The sequence below is a fragment of the Elephas maximus genome, chromosome 16, assembly GCF_024166365.1.
Source record: "Elephas maximus indicus isolate mEleMax1 chromosome 16, mEleMax1 primary haplotype, whole genome shotgun sequence".
In the NCBI taxonomy this organism is placed as follows: domain Eukaryota; kingdom Metazoa; phylum Chordata; class Mammalia; order Proboscidea; family Elephantidae; genus Elephas; species Elephas maximus.
In genome coordinates, this window is record NC_064834.1 from 47,050,114 (window position 1) to 47,077,927 (window position 27,814).

The following is a 27,814-nucleotide window of genomic DNA, read 5'->3' on the forward strand; positions in this document are numbered from 1 at the left end:
GGCCTTTTTTCTCCATAACTTCCTGGAAGTGCCCTCAGTTCCATGCCAATTGCTCTTGCACATCCCCCTTTCCGATGGTTGCCTTCCTCCACTCCCAGTGCCCTAAGCTAAGGGAACTTTCTTTGATTCTTTAAAACTTAAAAAAATATATCTGTATATACTTAAGACTTCTCACCTACAATTGGACTCCCAAGTTGAAGGTGATGAGGACATCTCTAACCCTGCAATCATTTTGGGAGTAGGAAGAAGAGATTTCAGGAAGTGGCATCAGTTGAGGGGAGGGTGTAAGACGATGAATTCTTAGAGAGAAAAGGACAAATTCAAGATAATTTCCAAGAAAAGAACTGACACAAAGAGAAAAGCCTCTGTCCTGTGTTGTCCCCTGCTTCCTGCCTTCAAATGCAGTTATATAAGGATGAGAAACTTGGAGCTGTCATGGTAGCCATCTTGTAATCATGAGAAGGCTGTCAACAGAATCAGAAATACTGACTCAGAGCCCTGACATCACTGAACCTCTAAACACCACCAGCAGCTGTCTTCTTTTTCACTGAGATACTGAGGCACATCTGTGTCACATAAGCTGCTATTCGGTAGGCCATCTGTTACTGCAGATGATGTCTTTCTTCACTGACACAGAAAATAAGGGGGAGGACAAAGCTTGTGGTGACCTTTCAGCTTTGCAGGTCTGTAACACTGAGTAGGGGAGCCACACTGCAGGTGATAACGTGGTGTGATGGTGAGGAAGCAGAGGCAGAAGCAGCAAGGCTGGACCACACTTCCAAGAGGCTTGTGAATGGTAAAGAATAAGGTGGCATGGAATTGGCTGGGGTTACTTGAAGATTTCTTCTATGCCACTGCTGCTGTCTCTGCTCTTGCAGAAGACTGAGGAGGGACATAGAGTTTTTATTGAACTTTCAATATCCAAGCACATAGTAGGTGCTCATCAAATGGTAGCCATCATTACCACAATTATCATTATCCTATGAGGTCACCGTTCTTGAAGATGTTGGAATCTTTGGCAAACTTTAATGTTCCAGAGGTGTATTGATCTATGGACTTCTCCCCTGATGTCTGTCCCCCGGATACAGGAAGGAATGGAAAGGACACTGGCTTTGGAGTAGGACTGAATCTACCTACTTGCTGTGTGTCCATAGGCTTAAGCCCTCTGAATCTCAGTTTCCTCGCCTGTAAATGGACATAAGAATACCTACCTCATGGTGTTACTATGAGAAGTAAACTAAATAATGCACAAAAAGTGCCTGGTACATAGTTGGTACTGGGATAACTGGAGAGCTCTGTGGTGGACAGTGCAGGTTACTCTCCAAACATCCCTCTTTCTCCTTCCTAACAGAAACTGACTAAGGTCCAGGCACCTGCCCCTCCCAGTTCCAGCGTGGATTCCATTTAGCCTAAGCCAGCTACTGCATGCATTCTCCTGTTGCAGGTCTGAGGGGTGGACAGGAGTCCCAAGCTGGCCCATCAGACTAAAGGAAGAAATAACATCCCAAGGCTAGGGGAAAGGTTTTCAGTGTGTCTCTCTCACTGCCATCCCTTGCTACTGGATGTGGGGAAAGAATCATGTAGCCTGGATTTCTACTGGCAGCCATTGTATGACCATGAGGAGGATCTGCCTTAGGCTCCTTCGAAAATTGAAAAGAACCTGGGTTCTTGATGACATCTCTGAACCAGTGAATCAGCCAGCTTTTAAATCCGCCCTACCCATTATGAGATGCAGTGAATTTCGCTATTGTTTAAGCCTAGAGGACTTATGATTCCTGTTACTCACAGCTGAAAGCATTCTAAGCACAAGTTCTCAAAATTTTTGGTCTCAGGATCCCTTTATACTCAAAAATTACTAAGGCTCCCCCCCAAAAACACTGGTTCATGTGAATTATGTCTTCAATATTTATGGAATTAGCAATTAAGACTAAGACAATATTAAAGTCTTTATTAATTTATTTTAAAATAACAGTAATAAACCCATTATATATGAGTCGGAATCGACTCGACAGCACTGGTTTTATGGGTATGTTAACATCACATTTTAATGAAAACAGCTGTATTTTCTAAAACAAAGAAATTCAGTGAAAAAGAAGCATCGTTTCAAGTTTTTGCAACTTTAATGTGTGATTTAATAGAAGATGGGTTAATTCTCACATCTGTTTGGGCGTTTAATCTGTTGGAATATGTTGTTTAGCTTGAGGTCTATGAAGAAAATCTGGCCTCACAGATACAGAGTTGGAAAAAGGAGACATATTTTAATAGCCTTTTCAGATAATAGTGGATATTCACTTTCGTACAGTTTGGCAAATGGTTGTTTCTTGAAGGTTAGTTGCAAAATAGAATCTGCAGCCACATCAATGAACTTTTCATACTCTGTTATATTGGAATCCACTGGTCTATCTTGCACTTTGGATCTTTTACCCATGCATGATTTTGTAACACCATGCACTGGACATTAGGAAAATATTGGCTTTCTGAGTTAGATCTTTCAAATGTTGATTCACTTCACTGTATGACATAAAAATCACATTCATTCATACCACCATTTATCTCAGAAAGCATAAAGTATTGGGGCACTGTCAAGCTCATGGTTGAAGATACAAGTTTTTCAAAATTCTCATGTTCACCCAAAGGCCCAAAATTTATCAGTGGCAACAAACACCATCAGTTGTTTTCCTTGAAGTGAAAGGTTCACTTTGCTAGTTTTGGAGAAGGTGTCTACCAAATACTCACAGTGTGTCTATTATTATCTCAAGTAAAAGTGGTGTCCCATGAAGAAAGGGCTGGCCCAGCTCAAAACTCAAATAATTGCTAGTGCTTTTCTCAAGACACCATGGTACTTTGGTGTGCTACAGAAGTGCTTTATGAGCATTTGTCAAACCCACACAGAATATTAAAAAGACACGTATTTAATTAAAACAACTTTTACTGCTTTATAAAGACATTTATTTTATTTTGTTTTTACTGTGTGTGACTGCAAGCTGCTGATGAATACAATGAATACTAGAACAGGTTGGCACCACTGCCTTGATTCACGCTAGGCCACCAGCAGCTTTACCCACCACTTTTACGTCATCAGCTCAAATGTCAACACAGCAAAAAAGGGCAAATAACATTGTATTAGATATCTATTGCTGTGTAACAAATTACCCCAAAATTTGTGGCTTAAGACAGCACCTATTTTTTTTTTTAATAATTTTTATTGTGCTTTAAGTGAAAGTTTACAAATCAAGTCAGTCTCTCACACAAAAACCCATATACACCTTGCTACACACTCCCAATTACTCTCTCCCTATTTTTTTTAATGAGATAGCCTGCTCTCTCCCTCCACTCTCTCTTTTCATGTCCTTTTTGCCAGCTTCTAACTCCCTCTACTCTCTCATCTCCCCTCCAGGCAGGAGATGCCAACATAGTCTCAAGTGTCCACCTGATCCAAGAAGCTCACTCCTCACCAGCATCCCTCTCCAACCCATTGTCCAGTCCAATCCATGTCTGAAGAGTTGGCTTCGGGAATGGTTCCGTTCCTGGGCCAACAGAAGGTCTGGGGGCCATGACCACTGGGGTCTTTCCAAGGACAGCACATATTTATTAACTCACAGTTTCTGTGGGTTAGGAATCCAGGAGTAGCTTAGTTGTGTGGTTCTTGCTCTGGACCTCCCATGAAGTTGGTCAAGATGTTGACCAAGGTAACCATCATCTGATGCTTTGCCTGGGGCTGGAGGCTCTGCTTCTAAGCTCACTCACATGGCTATTGGCTGGAGGCCTCAGTTCCTTGCGAGTTGTTTGCTGGAGGCCTTCTTCACCACATGGGCCTCTTCATGAGTTAGTGTCCTCACATGTCAGCTGACTTCCCCCCCCACCATGAGTGATCCAAAGCAAAAGGGGCAGAAGCCACAATGTCATTTATGAACTAGCCTTGGAAGTGACATACCATCACTTCTGCCATATCTTTTTGGTCAGACAGGCCAACCTTGATAGAATGCAGAAGGGAATACACAGGGTGTGGATACCAGGAAGTGAGGATCATTTGGGGCCATCTTGGAAGCTTAGTATTAGAAAAATAGCATGGACATTGTGAGTGTTCAAGGGGTGCAGGGATCACACTTGAAGGATCACTGTCCTTGATAAAATAAGCTATCGTTAATTTACATAATTTATACTACTATTTTGAAGATAATTCTCAGCTCTACCTCTCTTTTTTTAGATTCATCTCAGTTTGTCAGATCTCACTTAAAAGACACATAAGCCAGAAGGGGCTAGACAGACCCTTAATCTGCCCATTATTTCGCCTCTGATGGTGTCAGAGTGTTGGTAATGGAACAGCAGAGTAATTGTCCTCCAGGGCAGATTTCATAAGCTAAAGCATCACATGGTCATTCACATCTTATGACGGGGTTTTGCATGTATGGATTCATCTTAAAATTTCTTGAATATTTTCAACTGAACTGCCTTCTCAGTTAATCCATTCCACGAATTAACTGTATAGGGTAGCGACTTCTTTTGTTTGTCTTAAAAGGTCTCAGTTAATTCTTCCTGAAACAGGCTTGATTTCTACATGCCAACACTTAGTGAACACACCCAGGTACAGCTCATTCAAACATCCTTCGTGCCTTTTAAGACACTCATCTTTGTTCCGTTTCAGAAGAGTCCTAATATTTTTAGTGTTTGATACAGTTGTCCTGTGTCCCCTTGGTCACATCAGCCCCCTCCTCTACTGTGTCCATCTCAAGGCCCTGGCTAGCAGAGCTTCAGCACGTAGCGTGCATTCAGCCACACTGAAGTTTGCCTTGGGGCAGGACAATAGTGTTATATTTTCCAAAGTTCTTCACAATAACTTCTCAAAGTCCAGTTTGCATTAGTGGAGCACTCAGTTGTCTGTCTAGCTTCCTCCCTCCCTTCTTATAGCAGGACACCTCCTTCCCCCACAACCTTTTCCTTGGGGGACTGCCTCTCTCCCATTCCATGGGGTGCTTTTGGAGCTGCCAATCATACTCCACCCTTTTTGACCAAAATGACCAGTCCTTGGAAGGGTAAACATCCAAGCTGGACCTGACACGGTCTGGAATTGTTTTCAAGGAAGCCAAACAGGAAGTCCCTTATCCACTAGAATTTAGCCTAGAGTCAGAGAGAACTGGGAGAATGAGGCTAGAGTTGCCTGCAGCCATGTTTCCCACGGCTCCATTCAGTAACTGAAAATGTAGGCACATGAGACCAACAAAGCCAGAAATGAAACAGGGAAAGTTTGAGCTGGCCTCACTCCTGCCTGAGGCTAGTTTCAACCCCATTCTTCCCAGTGACACAAGTCAACAAATGGCCAATAAAGTGTCTACTACTTATACACCTAATCATTTCTGCAGTAATTATATTGTGAGGATCTGCTCCCTGAAAAGTATGTGTTGAGAGAGAATAACAGAGGGTGGAGAATGCAGTGGAGAACTAGGAGGATTGAGAAGGGTTTAGGGAACCAAAGAACAGCGTTTTATGGAAGCTGACGATGGAGTAGTTTTAATTGGGTGGTGGGGAGGCAGACACTCCCATGGTCTCGGCGGGAGTATAAATTGATACAATATTTTTTGGAAGGCATTTTGGCAGTATATTTTAAGATTTGAAATGTTCCTGCTCTTTGAGCCAATAATTCCACTCAATGCAGCATTGTTTGTAGTGGTAAAAGCTGGCAATAACCTCAAATACTTGCATCATCAATAGGGACTGGTTACATAAATTATGTAAACACACCCAAACTCTGTTAAGAAAAAACATGCATAAAGCAATTGTTTACAGGGCTCTGTGTGTGTGAATTTAGTAACTGCAGAGAAGCAAGCTCAGAGGACCATATGTCAGAGTAAACAGTGATTATGTCTTTAAACTAGGAGTGTAATAACAGAGAACTTTCACTTTCTATATTTTCACAAGCCAAGAAAAATTTGAGAAATTAATTTCAGACCTGTTTCAGCTGCCGTAAGGAAATGGCATGATGTTTCCCTTCTTACGTTACTAGTAGACCATATTCTCAGTTCTAGGATCTCTGGCCTCAGGGATTCATTCACTCTTATTTGTTCAACAGATGTTTGAGTGACTCAGTACCAATTATCTGTTAGGCACTCTTCTTGGTGCTGGGCATGTAATAGCAAAACAAAATCATTACCCTCATGGACTGTGACAACTAGTATTTGTATACCAGATGGTGGTAAATGTAAAGAAGAAACAGAGGAAGAGGGGTAGAATGCTGGGGTGGGGACAGTAGGTTCCTATTACACATAAAGTGGTAAGAAAGGGCCTCACTGAGAAGGGGATTTAAGACCTAAAGCCACATGGCTTCGGGGAGAAAGAGTCTTCCAGGCAGAGGGGCCACCAAGCATAAAGACCCTAAAGCTGAAGCATGCCTGATGAGTTTACTATGTCGCTGGAATGAACAATGAGAACTTAGTAGGTGAGATCAGAGGTAAGAGAGACGGGTAGGGCAGTATGCCTATGGATTTGCAGGCCATAGTAACCCTCTCAGTGATATGGAAAGCCAATAGAGGGTTTTGGGCCAACTTTAAAATGATTACTCTGGAGTTAAGACTAGAAGGAGCAAGGGTAGAAACAGGGAGATCAGTTAGAAGGTTATTGCACTGATCCAGGCGAGTGAAGATGGCTTGGACTATAGCAGTAAAGGAGCCCTGGTGGTGCAGTGTGGTTGGTTAAAGCAGTCAACTGCTAACCGGTAGGATGGTGGTTGGAAACCACCAGAGGCTCCTCAGGAGAAAGATGTGACAGTCTGCTTCTGTGAGAGATTTACAGCTTTGGAGACACTATGGGGTCGCTATGAGTCAGAATCGACTCAATGGCAGTGGGTTGGCTGGCTGATAGTGGTAGAAGTGGCTGGGTTATAAAAGCATTTTGAAGGGACAGCTGATGGGTGGGATGGAGGATGTGAGAGAAGGCTTAAAAGGCTCCTGTGACTCGGGCCCAGTATTGAGGTTGTCAGATCTCTTGAAGACAACTCTCCCAGTTCTGTTTAGGGCCTCAGCCCACTGAGAGGGGTTCCACTGTGTCACCCCAAAGACTGTGCAGACTGGCACTTTGAGTTGAAGGAGGTGAGGGACAGAATCCAGGGAGAGGGGGTGGAGGTTTTGGGTTTTCTGTAAGGGCGCTGTCCCATTACACCGTGTGCTAGCCAATCCCACCCCAGACTGAGGGGCGGTGGTAATGACCATGGGGTGCTAGGGGCCTCTGGATGCCTAATGCCACGGCCTTGATACATTTGGCTTGCAGGATAAGAAGACAGGTTGCATTTTGCCCACCCTAGCAAGAGAAAACTCATAGCCAGACTTAATTTGATTTAGAAAAAGTGCTGTGTCATTTCCTGTACCCATACCTGCTGGAACAAATCAAGACCCATTATACCTATTTTGTAATGTTTCACTTTTGTTTTTAAAGACAAACATGCATGACTTTTGTAACCAGAACAAAAGTGTATTTTAGAAAGAATGGTGAAGTGGTCAACATTAATCAATTAATTCAGAGAGTCATAGGGTTTGGTAATTGAGAAACGAGTTAAGAAGGGGTATCTTCAAGGAAGCCAGATGGTATGTGCCTAAGAATGGAAAAGAGCGCTATTAGAAATCAAAGCAGTGAATATAAGCCTCATTTGCGAAGCTTGGCAAAAGAAGGAAACGACAAATAGAACACATGCCACGCAATTTGGAATAGTTTATTAAATAATATGTACAGCAAATGTAGTAGCAATTCAACACTTCTATTTTTTTAAATCAATCCACTGCAATAAGGAAAAATGGATGAACAGAAAAAAATCCGTGTCTGTGCAGTACATGCTCTTGGTGTGTAATTTAAATGGCAATACTTTAATTGGTTATATGTCAGTTTTTTTCAGAATCTCTTTAATATTTTTTGTAGTGACCTGTCCTAGCATACTACTGCAGATTAAAAAGGACTGCAAAAAAACAAAAACAAAAAACCCAGAACAAAAAAAAAAAAAAAAAAAACCTAACAGATTACAGTTACCTTCTCTCTCAGAATGACTGAGCATTTTAACACTTTACAATGGCTATTTTTGTGCTAAAAACCTGCAGGTGAGTTATTTGGAATTCCTTCATTTAAATTAAAAAAAAAAAAAAAAAACTTCATGACTTCCTTATCTTACCCCCCTTCCGTTCAAATTTTTAAAAATCATTTTTCTATACAAGGTAGGTACATGGCTGCTATACAAAGTTAAATGTACATATTTACAGTCCCACTTCGTAAGCATATGATTTTTCTTTTATTGAGCCCAGAGAGACTGCAAAAGGTTAAGTAACTTGGGGCTTGCCTTTACCTGGAAGCGTGGCTAATATATCAAAATGTGTTGCAAGGCATGCCACCAGTTAGTTGCACTTGCTATTAATAAACCTGTATAAACATTTCAGCATAAAAATAGGCATTTTATGTTACTAAATGTCTGAAGACAAAAGAGCAATTGGAATCCTCTGTTCCTTGTTTCATCATACATAGGAAGCTGAAGTTTGACGCAAATTTTAACACAGGACTTTTATTAAAGACGGGCGGACTGGTGAGGCATACCTGGGTTTCTGGAGATACACAAATGCGTGAGGCTGGTATCATATGCAAATGTGGCTTTACAAATTGGTTTTATTTTCTAGCTGTATTTAAAGAGGTTCAAAATTACCCACTTAATCAAGAAGCATCCCTCAAGAAACTATAAGATTGTGTTATTAACAGTTTGAATCTAAGAAAGACCAGGAAACACATTAGCCAGTACATGAGTTACATTCCCAAATGGGTGAAATGCTGCTGTGCAAAATGCACGTGCATGTGCACTTTTGCTATATTCCCTCAGAGAGAGTGAGCCAGAAAAAAGGGTTCTTGGATAGTGGAGGAGACCTTCTAAAGCAATGGGTCTTATTGTTTACTAGGTCCTAAGGAATATCAAGAAGGCCCTTCTTTCCAGGAAGCCCCCCACTCCTAACCCATTAGTTCCACAGCCTTTTTCCCTTGGGATTAAGGCTATCTTAGTTAAAAACAAGTATCTCTGGGAAGAGGTAATGAATACCTCTTATCATTTACACTACAGTGTGAATGAATCTGTTGTAGTTTCTTTCCTGAGAGCAGGATTTGAAAGAAGGGACAGGGAGAGAGTGAGGGCACTGTGGCTGACTGGTGCAGGGCGGGAAGTTGGTGGGCTAAGATGGGGACAGAAGCTGAGGCAGAGGCACTGAATATAAACTTTGCTACTTATAAAGATTCCAGACTTTGGGACAACCATCCAGGGGTAATTCTGAGCTATAAGCAGAGTGCCAGGGGTTCCCGTACACACCCTTTCCACCCTCAATTGCCATTCCTGTTTGTGATCTTAGATGCGTACCTGTGGGGAGGACGAGAGTTTGGAGATACCAGCAACAATCCTATGCATCTCTAGCCATAAACTACCCTCAAACAAAGGTTCTTCCGGCATCCTAATTGCTCGAAGGTGAGCTAATGGAGACAGAAATATGACAATGCTTTCCAGGATCCCTCCAAGGAAAATGTATCTTCTCCTCACGCACACCCTTCTTTGCACGTATCACAGTCTCTCTTGATTTAGTGTTTTTCTGTCTGTCTCCCCAGTTATCTCTGAGTTTCCAGAAGGCAGGGAGTGGGTCATTTCCATCTCTGTCTCCCCAAGGGGTCTAGCAGAGAGACCCTGAATTGGACAAAGTTGTGACTGAGCACCCCAGGGCTGGGCAGGGCCTCGCTCCTTGGATCTGGCCACCACAAGGAACAGACCTCCCGGTTGCCAACGGTAGTGGCAGAAACATGCCTCCCAGCCTCAGCCTGGGGCCCCTGCACCTTTCCTTCTGCTCCGAGGAGCTGCCTCATCAGGGTGCATTAGATTCCTAACCCCAGGTTACTGCATTTCGAGTTGACATGATGAGCCCCCTCTAAGGCTTGGAGTATGTCTTGGTCATCTGTGTCCCCTGCATCTGGCATCTGTCAGTGTGTGTTAAATGATACAACACCATTCTTGGTTTTCTATGAAGTTATGCCTACCAACCCCGAACCCTGCCAGCCAAAAACAAGCCAGAAAAGAAAGGTTAGAATGGTATTCCATCAAATGAGGCCATATTGCCCTGAAGGTGACCATTTGTAAAAGCCAGTGATATGGGAAAGGAACACACTGCAAGTGACCTCAAGAGGTACAGGGTTTCTTGACACAATCACCCAGAAATACAAATTCAGCCTAGCTGCCTGGCCACCAGCTCCCCAGCTATGTGGGGTAAGCCTTGTGTGCTTTTCTGTCTGAGAGCTAAGGGGCCCAGGGCAATGCCACACAGTGCTGAACACATTTCCTACCCTTCCTTACAACTTCCATTGTGCGTGGGTCACCAGCAGCTGGGGGCCGACACGATCATAGCTACCACCACCACAACCTCAGCAAGTCCAGTGAGGGATTCATTCTGGGGCAGTTAGCGGGCCTCCACCACCATCTAGAATTGGCTTTGGCAGCCCACACTGATCTTCAGCAGCACTGGGGGGCCAGCTGGCTCTGGGAAGCAGGGGATGGAGGCTAGGGGAATCTGTGGGTCTCAGGCTTAGAGCCTCTGGAGAATGGCTGGGGCCCCTTTTAAGCCAGGACCAGTCAAGGCTGGGGCAGTATGAGGCATTTCTGGCCTAACTCTTCTCCCAGACTGTGCTTAGGGTCAGATTACCCAAGAGGTGGAGGGGAGGGGAAGGCTGGAGCGGCTCCAGAAGCAGCTAAGTAAATACGGCTTTGCCTCATTCCTTTTTGCTTAGCATGTGGTTCGGCCCTGCCTGATTGATACACAGTAAACTTAAGACAGGCTTGGGTTTAAACATCACAGTTCTCTGTCCCTCTCTTTTGCTTCTCACTTTATCCACTGCATTAATTATCCTATTGACTCAATGTTTAAAGAAAGAGCCCAGTTCAGGAATTATGCTTCCTCCTGTTCTCCAATAAAAAACAATCTCTGGTTTTCAGTCTTCTTAGAGATACAAAGGTTTTACATAGTTGCCTGGAAAAGTACCGAACTGCCTTGTCCTTCTTGACGTACCTGTAAAAAAAAACACACATACAACAAATGAGAAGTTTAAGGGAGAGAGACTTCCTCTCCAGGGTCACTTGATAACAATCCCTTAGGCTTGTAGCATAGCACATGGTTTCCAAAGTTTATCTCATTTAAGCTGCAAAATAACATCGGGTGGCAAGCAAGGCAGGCATTTGTAATATTCTGTTTTTCAGATAAGCAAACCTAGATAGCTTAAGTGACATTTCTGAAGTCCTATAGTGGCACAACAGTTAAGTGCTTGGCTGCTGACTGAAAGGTGGTGGTTTGAACCCACCCAGTGGCTCTGTGGTAGAAAGACCTGGCATCCTGCTCCCAAAAAGACTACAACCTAGGAAACACAATGGGGCAGTTCTATTCTGTCACACAAGGTTGAAATTGACTTGGTGATACCTAACAACAACATAGTCTTGTAAGTATCAGAGGCAGGATTTAAACCCAGGTCTTCTGACTCCCAGCCCATTGCTCTTTTTGATACCTCTCATTTTTGGAGGAATTATTGCACATTTGTCCAATACAACAAGATACCTGAGATTTAGGATTTCTAAAAACTCACCAGCTATGACTCAATTCCTCTCAGAAGCCTGTGCCTAAGGCCCAAATTGACTCCCTGGCTTTACTACCGACCTTGTTAAGGTTCTAGAGGCAAGAGCATCGAGCTCCGGCTGCTTCATACCCAGAATTGCTGGGTCCCTAATCTAGATCCTTCCCTTGCGAATTGCTCTCTAAAGCAGGGCTGTCAGATACATGTTGTATCATGACTACCTTCTTCCTGGTAGACATCACAATCCACTTGGTTTGGACCTGGGATCAGAATCCTTTCAATACAACATTTCAAGTATCCACTAATAGTGAATTGAAGTTCTTGTCTAAGGTGAAACCTCTAAGCTGGAAGAATATGTCAAAACTGAAGATGCCTAAAACATCTAGTTGAACCCCCATCTTTTTACAGGAGAAGGAAAAGGAGGTTGGAAAGAACTGTGATGGTAAGGAACTTGCCTGTGCTCCTATAACTGGTTAGCACCTTTCCTTATGGATGAGAAAGTTTGTTCTACTGGGTACTTTATTCACAGTCTGACTAACCATGACCAGTTATCAAGTCAAATCCAACTCATGGTGACTCCATGTATGATTCATAAGGTTTTTGATGGCTGTGACCTTGCAGAAGTAGATCACCAGGCCTTTCTCCCAAGGTGCTTTTGGGTGGATTAGAACAACCAATCTTCCGGTTAGTAGCTGAGCACATAACCGTCTGCACCACCCAGGGAATATAGTTTACTTTTCGAAGTGATGGAGGAATGTGAGGAAGACACTTGTCTTAAGATATTTTCTTTACCCAACTGCCTGGGATGCCCTCATTAGAGAACTGGTGTCCTCTCCCCCATCAAGTTCTTCTAAAAAATGTAAATACCCCTGAAAGAGTTTAGCAACTAATATATACTACTAGTGGGTGCTACCTAATATGACAGTCACATGTGGTTACTCAGCACTTGAAATACAGCTAGTCTGAATTGAAATGTGCTATAATTGTAAAATACACATCGGATTTTGAAGACCTAGTAGTAAAAGAAGAATGTGAAGTATCTCACTAATAATTTTCTGTATTGATTACAGCTACTCATTTAATATTTTTGGACCATGGCTGACCACTGGTAACTGAAACTGCGGAAAGTGAAACCGTGGATAAGGGGAGATTACTTGTACGTGACTTGCATTATGCTTCTATGGCCTGTAGCGTCACTTCTCTGATCTAGTTTTCCTCTAAACAGACTGACTCAAGGCTTCTGGGATCCTGGGGTGGAAGCAGTGGCTTTCTAAGAAGCTGGTGGGCACAAGGCAACTCCTTCTGGCGTCTCATTTATGCCGAGGCCTTGCTGTACTCCCTGCCCAGCCCTGACATTCCTTGTCTTTTACAAAGCTTTTCTAGAGAGATCAGGGAAGAGCTGGGCTTTGGGAAGAAGGCAGAGGCAAAGCCATCTGTACAGGGAAAAAGTCAGGCAAAGAATGAGTCATCGACTTCCAACAGTACATTTGTATCTTTACAGAAAAAATATAGGCTTTGGGGAGAGATGAACTTGAGTTTAATTCCTGACCCTACCATGTACTCCCTGGGTGACCTCGGGTTAGTTACTTAATCTCCTTGGGCCTCAGTTTCTGAATCTATTAAAGGACGATAATTCTTATCTTACAGGGCTGCTCGTTGAAAGGAATTCAATAAGGAAGCATATCCAGCGCAGCAACCGGTTTATAACAGAATCTCAATAAATGTTGGTCTTTCTCTCCCCCTTCCGAAAAATGTGAATCTTTTGTTTCATTTAAGCTCATTGCTTTGATTACAATTATCAGAAGCCAGGGGTAAATAAGAAGGTCTTTGGAATGTCTTACACGTATGCTTGTGTTTCATGGCAGAGATCTAGGATTAATCAATATTTTGTGTTGTTTCATTGAAGTGTTTTAAAAAATAAATTTTCCATATGTAGAAAAGACATACGCACAACAGAAATGTGAACAGAAACCTAATTAATGGATCTGATAACTACCCTTCCAGGCAGCAGATACTGGCATATTTGGGTTTGGGGTTCAATGTGAGTATCATCTAGTGTCTTAAAGGCAGACAGAGATGGCATGGCACATCTTTCTCAACTGTGGTATATGAATTGAGAAGGCTCTTCTTTCAGTGCAGAGAATATTGCTTTTTGCATGGCTCATTACTCCTGGTCATTCCTTAAGTACACAACTGGGAAGAACACCACGATTAAGCTGCTTACCAACAAACCATCCGTCGTCACATTTTTCCATGACATCAACAATATCTCCATCCCGGAGTTCCAACTCATCATTGTTCTGTGGTGTATAGCTATATAATGCTTGGTAGCTAAATCTACAAATGAGAAAAACGAATGTCAAGTGACACGAACACTGACAGGATTTAATTATAAGTTTTTAAAACCCATTTCAATGAATCAATGTTTAAGTAGTGCTTCCTATTTATCAGTGGGAAGTAAAAGTATTTCATTGTGTATCCCTCTGATAAATTAGAATCTGGGGAGATGTATTCAACACGTGGTACATCTATCAAGAATGACAGGAATGGGGAACTTCGGACTGTAAGTCTTGATTAAACTTCATATTTAGTGTTATTTTGGTTATCACAGCCAAGTGTTTTTGCCTAGATGCCCACACCCCTTAGTTAATCAAGGCTTTTTCTTAACATAGAATAATATATGTAGATTATCAATAATAATTAGAACTTACTTAGGCCCAGAGACATTAGTAAAATCAAATGAAATAATATTTATGCCTTCTGGTTATATATACCAGAGAACATCTGGCAATTAAAAAAATATATATATATTAAAAGTATAAGAAGTACTTTCCAATTGTCTCACTGATTTGCAAAACCACTTTGGGTTTCTTTACATGCCTAAACATACTTCATCAATTGCTTTTAAGGTGGATGTTATTTTTCTGGAACTCCTGAAAGCATTTTTGTTTTTTTAATTACAGTGATCTTTGGGGTTAAGATTTTCATTTTCTTGCTGGTTGGCCTAATGCAATTTGGTCTGTGGTGTTCTGTCTGTCCTAACAGCTGCCACCAGAGAAAGCTGACTGCCTCTGGTGAAGCCTAACAACGGCTTTGGCATCAAGGAAGAGCTTTGTGTGCTTTCATTTGTTCCTTCAGCCAAAACTTAAGCACCTACTCGTGTGCCAATTTCACAAATCTCTTCAATATTTGCAACAGAACAGTAGCAAATAGAACTTGGTAAATCCCCATCCAGTGTATTCCAGTGCACAGGCAAGGAAAAACAATGGAAACAGGGGAAGGGTTAGTACCCAGAAACGAGAGGTTCATTCCGCTCTGCTGAAGTCAAAGGGGCAATTTAACTTTACATATTTATCCAGATGTATTGCTCCTCCAGTGGATGGATCTACCTGCTAGAAGAACGGTGCCCATCTATGCAGATAGATTTCCAGTTGGTATATGAATGCATTTTTTGTTCCTTCGTCTTTTGATGTTTCTGTATTTACCTGCTGTCGCCTATCCAACTTGGATTCCTATGGTTGGCCTTTCAATGTGTGTCCTTACTAACATTCTAAATGCCTTGTCCCTTTAACTTTCACCATTGCTACTTTGCTAGCCTTGGCTCTGGGACACAATGTCAATATCTGCATTTCTGTTCTTATTCCCAGACAGTGGAGACTGGCTGGAGAAAGTCCTGCAACCTTGCTGCCCAGGTCCACCAATTGGCTCTAATTTTGGGTTGGCCTCAAGCATCGTCAGCCCTCACTTCCCCGTCAGTTCTGGTACCCCAGTCTCAGTAGAGCACTCTTCACTAGGTCCCCATTTCCTGAGATGGAAGCTTGCTGTGGGCAGCACCTTCATTTTCCTGCCCTCCAGATTTAAGTGTCTGTGCCTTCGCCTTCCTTCCTGCTGCTGTTCCCATGTCTCTTCTCCCGGCCATGTTGAACCCTCTTCCCTGGGCTCTTTTCTTTGTAAGCTCCTTTATCCTCTGGTACAAATGTGCTTCAAGTCTCTCCATCCTAAATACACCCCCCACTCCACTCCTACTCACAATCAAAGTTACTCATCAATCCTTTCACCATAGGGTCTGCCTCCACCTCTCTACCAACGTTGCTGTCTCCAAGGTCACCAATGATTTCCCAGTTACCAGACAGAATGACTGGTGCACATTTGTCACTTCCTCCCCTTCTTGGTCTCTCTAAGCATGCAGCCTGCTGACCAAATGTTGCTTTCTCTGCTCTGTGGATGTGACTCTCCCACACCTTTTCCTGTACCTCTTGCTGCTCCTTCTCAGTCTCCTTTACTGGTTACACCTTTGTTGTCTGAAGAGTTGGTTACCCAAGGATCTAGCCTCAGTTCTTTTCTCCCTTCATCCTCAATCTCCTTGGGTAATCTTATTATACTGCATAGTTTCAAAGTGTCCACTCTGTCCTAGCTCAGGCCCTCATTATTACTTGGCTGGATTAATGTCTCCTAACTCGTATTGTTGCCCCCCATCTCTGAAATCTGCCCTCTACTGTGTTGCCAGTTATCTCCTTAAGACAAAATATGATCAATACGTTCCGCACATCAAAAACTTTCAGTAGGTCCCTAGTGCCTGCAGAATAGAATCCAAACTTATTCAAGAACATTCTGGATTCTATAATCTGCTCCCAACCTACCTCTTAACAATGTTCATCTCTAACATTTCCTCCATGAACTATATACTGCGATCACACAGGCCTTCACGCAGTTCTCCAAACACACCACCTACTCCATGCCTTTACATATGTGGATTACTCAGCTGGGAACACCTTTACTTCCCTGTTCTAGCACTCAAAATCCAACTTGCCTTTCATTGCTCAGTCCAAATCTCTCTTCCTCTGCTTGGAACACAGAAGGTACCCAATAATTCTTTTTTTTAAATGAATGAGTCAACCCTGTTCATTCAACTCCAGTCAGAATTAACTGCCCCTTCCTCCATGTTCCCACAACACTAGGCTTGAAGCCAGTCAGCACAGCTCTTGTTTGCTCTTTTATGGCAGTTAATTCTTTACCTTCTATCTCTCCCAGACATCCATGACCTCCTTTATTTACCTGACTTCTGCTTTCGCACTGGCTGATGGGAAACATGACCTTGACTAGAAATCCTCAGAAAATCTGGGAGCGATTAGCTCATTCCCCCAAATGGCTGCTCCCATATTCAGCCAAGGACCCGCTTTCTAAGGCCAACGGTCCACCAAGAACATAAGCATGAAGTTCACCAAGTGTACTTACAGATCTTGTGAGGTTTGACTCCTGTCTGGGGTGACTCTTCGCTGCTGGGCTTGAGGTTGCTGAGAAATGATTAAAGATGATTTATTGTCAAAAGGGGACACCGTGTGATGAGAGTCAAGGGGATGAGAAACAGTGCTGCAGTAATGAACAGATTTTTCGGCAATGTTTATGATCTCATTGCAAACTGCTTCCTGTGAGGTGGCCCCAAGATATCCAGGCACCCCCATAAAACAGTCAACAAGGGGACCAAAAAAAAAGAAAAAAAGAAAGAGAGGAAGAGATGTAACATTCCAGACGAAGTACATAAGTCCAGGGAAACAACAGAGTTGAAGGTCCAGGTTAAAAATATATATATTCCAGTAGTGGAGTGCAGGAGGAATCCAGGCGTAAGCATGGAAAAACAGGTAAGATACAGAAGAATTTGGGATTTAGTATGAATATTAAAAAAAAAAAAAAGGCAGCAGCATAAAAGCCTGTAATTAGTAACTGTTACAAATGGAATATTTTCAGAACAGAAATGCAAGTATGGATCCCCATTCATGCACTAATACAGTAACTTAACCCCATATGTAGGCAGAGTAGAAACAGTCTCTAAACTCCTCTGCTTTTTTGTGGGGGGCGAGGATGGCCTAACATCTCTTTCTACTACAATAGTCATGTAATTCTTAACTAACGGTTTTGTGATTTCACCAGGCATTACTCTAGTCTAGACTCTAGCAGTAAGGATTCTCCTTAGAAAAGCTACAGTCTTATTCAGCAGGCATCTTACCACATAGCTCTTTTCAGATTCTGTGAGATCAGGTCCTGCTCTCAATGAATGATGAGAAGGCTGTGATCACCAAGCAAATTATAAGGGAGACATTTTAGCAGATGTCACATTGGAAAGGATTCAAAATAAAAGTGTGTGCAAATACACATACCACACCATCACATTCGGATGACACCAGATACCCGCGGCCTACAGCCACTGAGTTTCCACAACACAGTGGGTGCACAGGAGAAAATGCAAATGGACACAGTTAGAAGCAAGCATCCAGGCAATGGAATGAGAAACTGGCAACATGGCTGCAGCGAGTGAGAATGAACACAGTGTCCCCAGACTGGCAGGGAATGAGACACGAAGGGCTGTCTTAAACAGTTATGCCCCTTCCTAAGCCACACACATTGGGCCCCTCGCTCTGAGTTAGCAAGCATCTATGGAGGTGATGCTGTATCAAAAGCCATTTTCAGTTATTTCAGTGATCGGGGGCCCCCTCTGACAGTGCAGGCTCATGAAACTATCAGGTCTGCATTATTTCAGTACTTATACAATGGAAGAAAGCTTTGGAAAGCTTCTTGGTAATATCTGAAGTATCAAACAAGACCTTCTCCTGGAAAAATCGGCATATGACACACTCCAGCTTGGAAGATGAGCTCAGATACCTCATAGGACTGTGTGTCCTGACACAGTTGTAGAAATGAAACTGGTACTCTTCTTCACTTGTGAACCCAGGTACCTACCACATGCTGACATGGAAACACAGGTGTAATCATGGCCTAGCAGACGCACCTTTTAAGCTGGGCTTCCATAGCTGAGCCAGGGTTTAATTGAAGGAAGGTTTGGAATCATTTCCCTTAGATATGATTCAACTGCAAGCTCTAGGAAGTCTCCCTAAATGACTATTTGAAAAGCCATCCTCAGAGAAACCCTCCAGGTAATGAGCAATAATACCAGTGAGCGACAACTCCACAGCCTTCTAGAACGGGACCCAGAGATCTTTGTGTATGACCCACTTGTTTCAAAGAAAGGCCCAGAGAAGGTGAGGGCCTTCCCTAAGATCACACAGCAAATTAGTGGTAGACCTGTCTCCATCTACTGTACCACTAGACTGTCTTCCTTCTTATCCTCAGACCATTTGCCATCTTACAAAGTACATACTGACATTTAACTTCAGGGAGTCCCACAGAAACCCTGGAGATAGGCAGGACAGGGCTCATCATCCCATTTTTAAATACCTGAGGAAGCTAATGCTCAGAGAGGTTTAGTGAATTTCCCAAAGTCACACAGCTAGTGAGAGGTAAGGCTGCGTGTTGCTCTTTCCACTCTACTACACCACTCTTTTATGACCTCTCTACTGTAAGTGTCCTCATTCTTCAGGTGCCCTGCAGGACTCATTTCCGTCCCCAGTATCACTTCCACACTCCTATCCAGTGTAGGAGCAGGTTCTCCCAACTGCTTCCAAACTATACTCATTCACACCAGTCCCCCTGGACTCTGGGAGGCAGGAAGAGACTAAACTGGAAGGGGCCATTTCATGCTTTTTCTATGATGTCTCAGCACCCATGGGCCTTTGCTGGGTGACTAGGAGTTGGCCTTGTGTGGCCCTGCTCTCCACCCATCTGGTCTTGGGATCAAGACTTCTGAGTGACAAATGAAAGGAATGGCCATCTCCATGCACCTATTCTGCACTTTCATGTGGCAGAAGAATGAAGCTTGTTCTGGGAACCCTAAGTGGGTGTCACCTGCAGGCAGATTCTGACTTGCTAGAAGCAAGAACCCTCTAAAAAGGAGAGTTGTCCAACAACCGAAGGAGCTGCCTCCAGAGGAAATGAGTTGCCTGTCATGGCAGCTGTTTGAGCTGAGGTTGAGCTGTTAGTTGGGATACTGCAGAGCAGTGCTTCACAAACTTTTATGTGTGTAGGTATCACCTGGGATCCTGTTAAAATGCAGACTCTGATGTGATACATCAGGAATGCCACTCAAGACTCTGCATTCCTATTTGGGATGCTGGTGCTGCTGGTCCACAGACCAGCTTTGGGTAGCAAGGCTGTGGAAGACTTCAATTAATCTATACTGAGATTTTTTGTCTACTGTGTGCCAAAATTGGTCTAGGTTATACTTTGTGTAAACAAAGTTCTCATAAAAACCAAGTTATTTCCAAACTCCAGCTGGTGGCTTCATGACCTCAGGCAAATGCAGTTCAAAGACAGGTGGTAGACAGTCTTTTGGCATGATCTCCAAAGCTGACGAAGTCCCCAGTGCCCTTCGATCAACTGAATTCCAAAGGAGTGACTAGAATTCATCATCTAGTAAGTATCCGGTGCTTAAAAGAGGTTTGATAAACCAAATACAGTAAGAAAGGCCTGATACTTTACTATCCCTTTCTTTTCTAAAGCATTTTTTTAAACAGCTTTCAAAGCACATACAGGTCCATGACCTCATCTTTTGTATTATCTACCTCATTTTTTGTCATCATCTGACTTTTGTACTAACTTTTTGACTTGAGGGCAAACAAGACGTTTTAAGGCTCAGAGAACTCTGAAGGCTTAGGCAAGGTCATGAGGTCACTGAGGGAAGAGCTGAGCCTCTCAGTGTCTAATGACCACACAGCACTCCCATCTGCATCATGATGGGATAGCTGGTGGAACTGTGGGAGCAACACCCAGCTTCTGCCACTTCTGAAAACAAGCACTGTAACTTCTTTTCTTGAATAATTTTTATTACAAGTGCTCAAAGACATTTCCTACGTAAGAGGTACAGTGCGCAGTAACAGATACTGTCCAGTCATTAACCCAAGAAACCACAGCACTGGAAGGGATACTGACTGCCCAGCTAGCACCTTCCTTGATCTCAAGCCATTTCCAAATCAGAGGATGATCATCATCTTAGCTTTTATATCTGAATAGTCCAAACTCAACCCCATCCCTGAGTAGAGATGACTTGGTTCCCTGCTTAACATTCATTGAGTAAATGATAGAAGAAGACAAGATAAACATTTATCCTATTAGTAAGAGACAAGGGAAGATAAATAGTTATCCTATTAGCTAAGATTCAGTTTCTCCCTATCTGAAGTGCAACCCTTAGATTTAAATGAAACTTCTTACACAGCTGAAATGTAAGCCAGTTTTTTTTTTTGTTGGGTAGAGGTCTATGTGTGGCACTGGGTGAACCCTCAATGGAGATGGAAACCCCTAATATCCATTGCAAGGATTAGCCCTTCATTTCGAAGGGCTCAGATTTCCTCCCCACTCTAGGCATACGTTTTTCCTTCCCTGGCCCCACTTTCTAACCACTACACAGCCGTATATAGCTCTTCCTCTGACTCTGCACTGTCCAATACGGTATCACAGATTCTACACGTGGCTATTAAGCACTTGAGCTATGGCCAGTAAGAACTGACATGTGCTATAAGTGTTAACATATAGTACAAAATAATGTAAAATATCTCATTTACTATTTTTTATATCGATTATATGTTGAAATGATACTATTTTGGCTATATTATTAAAATTATACCCTGTTGCCATTGAGTTGATTCTGACTCACAGTGACCCTATAGGATACAGTAGAACTGCCCCATGGGGTTTCCAAGGATCAGCTGGTGGATTTGAATTGCTGGCCTTTTGGTTAGCAGCCAAGCTCATCACCAATGGGCCACCAATATTAAAATTCATTATTAAAATCAATATTATAAAATTATTTGTTATTAAAATTAATTCCACCTGTTTCATTTAACTATAGAAAATTTAAAATTGTTTAAGTGGCTCATATTTTATTTCTCCTGGACAGTGCTGCTCTGAACTCTCCCTGGGTCCTCAGTGTCTGCTCTTATTTATGCCTTAAAGTAGATACAAGTTCAAACCAGGACCTCATCCAGGGTTAAGAATGAAGGGCCATTATCTCATGCTAAGTACATTTCAGACTCCTGGGGATGTATTCCAGTTTTTCACGTATTTAGAAAAAGCAACCAAACCCATATATACACACAGGCTGGTGCTACACTCCTTTCTTCCACCAATAGTGAGTGAGTGATAGCTGCTGATCCAGAAACTGCTTTTCTGCCATGTTGATACCCAAGCTTTATCCCTCTTGGCCTGGAGCACTTGTTTTATTCTTCCCAAGTGAGCTAAACTGCACACGTCCTTGCTCTGTTGTCCTGCTACCCTTCCATCTTCAGTTCACAGAAGTCCCTCAGAAATCTGATCCTAGCCGCCTGGGGCTGTTTATCCCTCTGTATCCACTGAACACCTGGTGCTACTGTGGGGGTAATTAAGCATTCTCTTTGAACTCTGGGTGTGTTCCAAACCTTGATGTCCAAAATAAACTACGCACAGACTAGAGAATAGCAGGGAATGCTGGGGATGTAGACAAGATAAAGAAACTCAACCTCTACATGGCTCCCAGTCCCCTCTGGAAATATCACCAGTCTCTTCTGCCCCAGAGTTTCTCAGAGGTGGCATTCCTTTTGTCACCTCACACCCCATATCTTCTGAGATCCTGCCCCACCTTTCTGGGGACCTACATAGGCCTCCCTGTGGGAACACAGGACTAGAATTGGAAAATCTAGGTTCCAGACCAGACTCATATTGTCTTTTGAGCAAGATGCTTCACTTCTTTGGACCTCAAGTTTTCAGTTTGTAAATAAGATGACTCAACATGGTTTACATAATTGTCCTTTTTGGCTCTAACATTCGATGACTTGAGTGTACCCATCCTGTGAATTGAGGATTAGGATTAGGCGGGGCTGACATGCAGCACTGGTGACGTAGTGGTTAAGAGCTCCGCTGCTAACCAAAAGGTCAGCAGTTTGAATCCACCAGCTGCTCCTTGGAAACTCTATAGGGCAGTTCTACTCTGTCGTATAGGGTCACTATAAGTCAGAATCGACTGGCAAACAATGGGTTTGTTTTTTGTTTTTCTTAGGGCTGACAAGGCTTACGGGCAGCCCTATAGTAAAGACTCAGTGAGGGAGGTTGTTGCTTGCAGTCACCAGGTAAGAATGGGTAGCTCACTTCTGGCAGTATGAAGAGTGATAGGTTGCCCTGGGATGGTGATAGAAAATTTTCAGCTCTTGGAACACCATGGGGAAACTCTGCAAAAGAGGTAGGAGGGCTCCTGGTTTTCAGATCCAAAAAAATCGCCAGAGGACCCCCAAAACAACCTCTGACTCCACTAAGTTCTTCTCAAGTTTACTGAGAAAAAGATCCCAGCTTAAAAATAAACTAATTATTGCTTATAGCCTGGACAATCTCCTTGCAGATCACTCAATAGACATACATTAACTTTGCTATAATTTGAATCTGATTACAACACTAAGTGTAAATGCTCAGGCTTCATAGTTTATAGTATGGTCTTCTGTTTATCGTAAAACAATCAGGAGTCATGGCAGACGTGTATTAAAGTATGACGATTCATGAATAAATCAAAAACTTTCAAAAGAGTGTAGCTTATGCCTTTGTACCCAAGATGGGTAAGAATAAGGAGAACCACTAATTTGGTGAGTATAAATTCCAAACTTTCTAAATTATGGATTTGTGTAACCCAAAGTAGAATGATTCTCCCATCTTCTACTCTCCCTCTCCCTCTTTTTTACCCCCATCTTCCTCTATTAGGTGGGGTAAGAGAAAGAATGCAAAATTTTTGTGCTTTTTTCCTTCTGCTACCTCAGTATCAGTATCGGAAACTCTGGTGGCATAGTGGTTAAGAGTTACAGCTGCTAACCAAAAGACCAGGAGTTGGAATCCACCACGAGCTCCTTGGTAACCCTATGGGGCAGTTCTACTCTGTCCTATAGGGTCGCTATGAGTCAGGATTGACTCGACGGTGAGTTTGGTTTTTTTTTGTTTGTTTGTTTTACCTCAGTATCACATAATGGGTATTTATTAAGTCCCAACTACATGCTCTGTGCTAAGTGATGTCATCTCCATTATATCTCACTTAAACTTAATAATTCAATTAAAATGGTCAATATTCACCTCATTTTACAAACGGGAAATCTAAGATCCAATTTGTCTGAGATGGAAACTTAAGAGCCAAGATGTGAACCTCTCTGAGTCTAGGCCTGTGCATTTTCCACTACACCTTCATCTTCTGGGCTTGTACTCATTCAAAGAGAGAACCAGAAGAGCTGGAGAGATCTGCCGATCAAGAGGTCACCTTAATACATCCAGGGCTCTATGGCTGGCATTTGGGTTTCTGCTGATATGCACCATTTAGCCTAACATATTTTTAGGGGTGGGCATTTGAGCTTGGGGTCTTCATTTCCCACCTCAGGTGTTGAGAGAATACCCACTGGTTATTTTTTTAAGAATTGTAGCCAATGTTACAGTGGGATAAAAATTCTCATAAAAAGACCAGACTTAATGGTCTGACTGAGACTGGAGGAATCCGGGCAGTCATGGTCCCCAAACCTTCTGTTGACCTAGGATAGGAACCATCCCTGAAGACAACTCATCAGACATGGAATGGACTGGACAATGGGTTGGAGAGAGATGCCAATGAGGAGTGAGCTACTTGTATCAGGTGGACACTTGAGATTGTGTTGGCATCTCCTGTCTGGAGGGGAGATGGGAGGGTAGAGAGGGTTAGAAACTGGCAAAATGGTCACGAAAGGAGAGACTGGAAGGAGGGAGCGGGCTGACTCATTAGGGGGAGAGTAAATGGGAGTATGTAGTAAGGTGTATATAAGTTTATATGTGAGAGGCTGACTTGATTTGTAAACTTTCACTTAAAGCACAATAAAAATTTTTAAAAAAAAATTAAAAAATAAAAAAAAAGAAAGAATTGTAGCCAATGTTAAATACCCTGTTATCAATTTCGATATTTCCCTTCTAGTGACTGGAAAATGTTTTCCACTTTTATTTGGGTTTCCTAAGATTTTTAATTTCCTTTTGTTCTTGTAAGTTGCTTCACATGCTTTCCCCCTTATTTATAATTTCCATTTCTTTGTTCTTATTTTTGTGGAAGTAACCTACTTTCCACGTGGTAAAGGATGTTCCTTTTGAACTCACCAAAGCACATCTTTCTGTTTTCAGTTGAGCAGCTTTCCCTCTCCTTTTTCTAAAGCGAAAGAGTTGTGTATTCTCATGCTTCTCATACACATTGAAGATACCTAGCTTTCCTGAATATTTTTATTTAAAATTTCTTGCCCTCAGACTTTTTTTTTTGATTGGCTTCCTTCCATTTTGGAAACCCTGGTGGTGTAGTGGTTAAGCACTACGGCTCCTAACCAAAGGGTTGGCAGTTTGAATCAGCCAGGTGCTCCTTGGAAACTCTATGGGGCAGTTCTACTCTGTCCTGTAGGGTCACTAGGAGTCGGAATCGACTCGACGGCACCTGGGTTTGGGTTTTTTTGGTTTTCCTTCCCTTTAAGATCCAAGCCGGCATCACAAAAACTTGGTCACTTCTCTAAGGCCTCAGTTTTCTCATCTCATCTTAAAAGTTGACGAAATTGGGGGCTTGGAACCTGGACAGCTGTGGACTACTAGGAGTTCTTGGAGGGATTCAGGTGTGAAACTCTTGAAACTTTACACTGTGTTTGCTGACCCCCTTCCAAACTGAAACCCAAATACTGGCCAGAAGTCCTCAGCTGGCCCCAGATTATCAGGGTTCCGTGACCCAGAAGTGGTTATGAGTCACTGCAGTAGATGATCTTTAGAGATCCTTGTAAAATGAGAACTTCTGTGAGGCTCTCTCACAAACTGTAGGAGGCTCAGGAAATAGTTGATGATGCAAAATAATGGAGATTTTCAAGATGGTCTTGCCTTTTCCTTGGTCAAAATTATTCTCAACAAAATCCAAGAACTCAGTTGATAATTCTGAACTCCTATACATTTTGTATGTGTGCGTATGTGTTTTTGTCAAATGAGTTAAATTGTCCCTCGAAAAAAAAAGAAAAACTTTCAGTTTTCAGTTGTGAAGGTCTGCAGGTCTTTAGTAAGCCCTACTACTTAAAATTTTGTATATGCTCTTCTTTCTCCTTTTAATGAAACTCACACAGGGTTTTTTTTTTTTTTTTTACCTAATCAGAGAACTTTAGTTCTCTTTGTCTGAATCTTTTGTTTAAGGAAGGGGAGCCTGCCAGGGTAGGGAAACGATTCATCCAAAGACACACAGCAGGTCAACAGCACAGCTGGGGCTAGAACCTGGGAATCTCGGCTTTCAGGGCAGTGCTCTTCCCACCCTATCCTGGTTTCCCCTAGTGACCCCCTATGCTTCAATCTCTCCTTCTGCTGTTCAAGGAAACCCAGAAAACATGAGCAACCCATCCAATGTGGAGACAGTTTGGGAGGCCAGAAAGGAGTGAAAAGTCAAGCTGTTTTAAAAGGAAGTGTTCACACATCTGCAGAGACCTCTGGAGGGGAAACAGCTGAGTGAGAGGGAGGAAAGCAGCAGTGCAGGGATTTAGCACCCTACAGGGAAGAGTTTAACAACCGATTCTCAAGGGTTACCCTGACTGTGGGGAAGACGACTCAATACATTGTTAGGAGGTGCTGATGAATATTGGAGAAGGCAGGGCCAATAGCCCCCTCCCTGCTCTGGTCCCAGCCCCTTCCCCAGTCATCCCTATTTACCTGCAAACACCCTCCTCTTTACCCAACAGGACCTCACCATTCTTCATACACACTTTTCACATTCCTGTCTCTGCGCTCTTTGCCTCGAATGCTGCCTCTCACTGTATGTCTACTGCAAAACTTCCTATTCTTTCAGGCCCAGATCAAATGCTACTTTTTTTTACATGAAGTCATTTCAAATGACCACCTTCCCCCTCTTGCTGCTTATTCTTTCTCCCTATCTTGTAACTTCCAGAGTGTAGTGTTTGCGACTCTCTTTTCCTATATGCATTGTAATTATCTGTGAACACATCTTATTCCTCCAATGGAGATCATAAACTCCTATAGTTGGGGTCAGTTTCTGTTTGCCTTTTTTTTTTTTTTTTTTCCATTCAACAAATATTTACTGAGTTCTTTCACACACAAGGTGTCCCTGGCTGTAGGGAGATAAAGCTCTAATGGGGACACGGGCAAGTAAAGGGGAAAATACAATACAGCTGAGCAGTGCTCCCCATGGGTCAAGTACAGGGGGCTGTGGAAGCACAGTCCTGGCACTTAATCTAGACTGTTGGGTGGGGGCGTGGTTTTCAGGGAAGGTTTCCTGGGAAAAGTAACATTGAAGTGGAGAGGTGAAGGATAGGAGGGAATTATCCAGGCAAACAAGTTGGAAGATGAGGTTGGTGAGGTAGACAAGGGTCAGATCACATGGACCGTATAAGCCCTTGGGAGGAGAAGACACTTTCCTGAGAGCAAAGGGAAGGGCCTAATGATGTTCATCCCATCGATCTCTTGCAGCACTTAGCACAGTACCTGGAACTTCCTAGATGCTCAAATGAAGGAGTAAATAAATGTAACATTTCAGAAAGCCTTTTCACTTAAGGCTCTCAGGTAAAATTCACTGTATTTATTCATCAGCTAGTCATCCTAGTTCTCTGAAAGCTACAATATTAACCTGGGTTGACTCCCCACAGCAAGAATACTGGTTGGCAGTTTTCTTGATACACAAACTGCTCTGCAATGCACTGATCCAAGTCACACGGCTTGAGGTCCCATCATCATGACAGGGCCATCAGAGGTCAGCTGTCATTCAAATCCTATCTTTAGCTCTGTTTTTCATCCAAAGGGGGGGGTCCGAGAGGCAGGGAACTTCTTTCTGGAGGACCCCATTTCCGGAGTTGCTGGCTTCTGCTCTTAATCATAGGAGGGGAGAGTGAAGGGGTGAGAGGAAGGTGTGTGGGCAGGAGTCTTTTTACACAACCCTCTAGCACTCAAAGAGAGCAAGCCCAGGGACCATGGCCTGGGCACATCTGTGAGGAAGGGGCTTATGCTAGAAGAGCAGGAGGAAGGGAGGAGACAGGGAGTGGGACACCTGGGGTCTGGACGCTCACCAGAGAAAGAAAGTCAATTTTCAACAAGCCTGGCTTTCCACTGAACGTAATTCCCCAGTGTTGCCAGCTACTCCTCTTGTATCCTCTGCTAGGAAGTGGGAAGCGTGAACGCGTAACCCCGCTTGGAGCTCTGGCACTGTGCGCACTTCCCGTACACACTGTATCCTGGAATTGGGCTGCAATGGTGACTCACCACTGACCATAAGAAGGTCTCCAGGAACCTAGGTTTGACTTAGAAAGTTTACAGAATTGTTCCTGTATCAGAGACA

At 43.0% G+C, this 27,814-nt stretch overlaps 1 protein-coding gene across 9 annotated transcripts in view; it reads right to left on the reverse strand.

Annotated features, from left to right (window-relative positions):
- Positions 1 to 7,686: 7,686 nt before the first annotated feature.
- The window catches only part of SORBS1 (sorbin and SH3 domain containing 1), a 248,800-nt gene continuing 228,672 nt past the window's right edge, over positions 7,687 to 27,814 (reverse strand). For 8 of the 9 annotated variants that reach the window (XM_049855957.1, XM_049855953.1, XM_049855954.1 and 5 more), the window contains 3 exons: positions 16,846 to 16,904; positions 13,835 to 13,947; positions 7,687 to 11,054 (listed from right to left, as the gene is read on the reverse strand). In XM_049855957.1, the coding sequence (XP_049711914.1) occupies positions 10,987 to 11,054; positions 13,835 to 13,947; positions 16,846 to 16,904 (240 nt within the window). In that variant the 3' untranslated portion in view covers positions 7,687 to 10,986. Of the gene's footprint in view, positions 11,055 to 13,834; positions 13,948 to 16,845; positions 17,037 to 27,814 lie in introns of all 9 variants that reach the window. The other variant, XM_049855961.1, reaches the window with a different exon arrangement.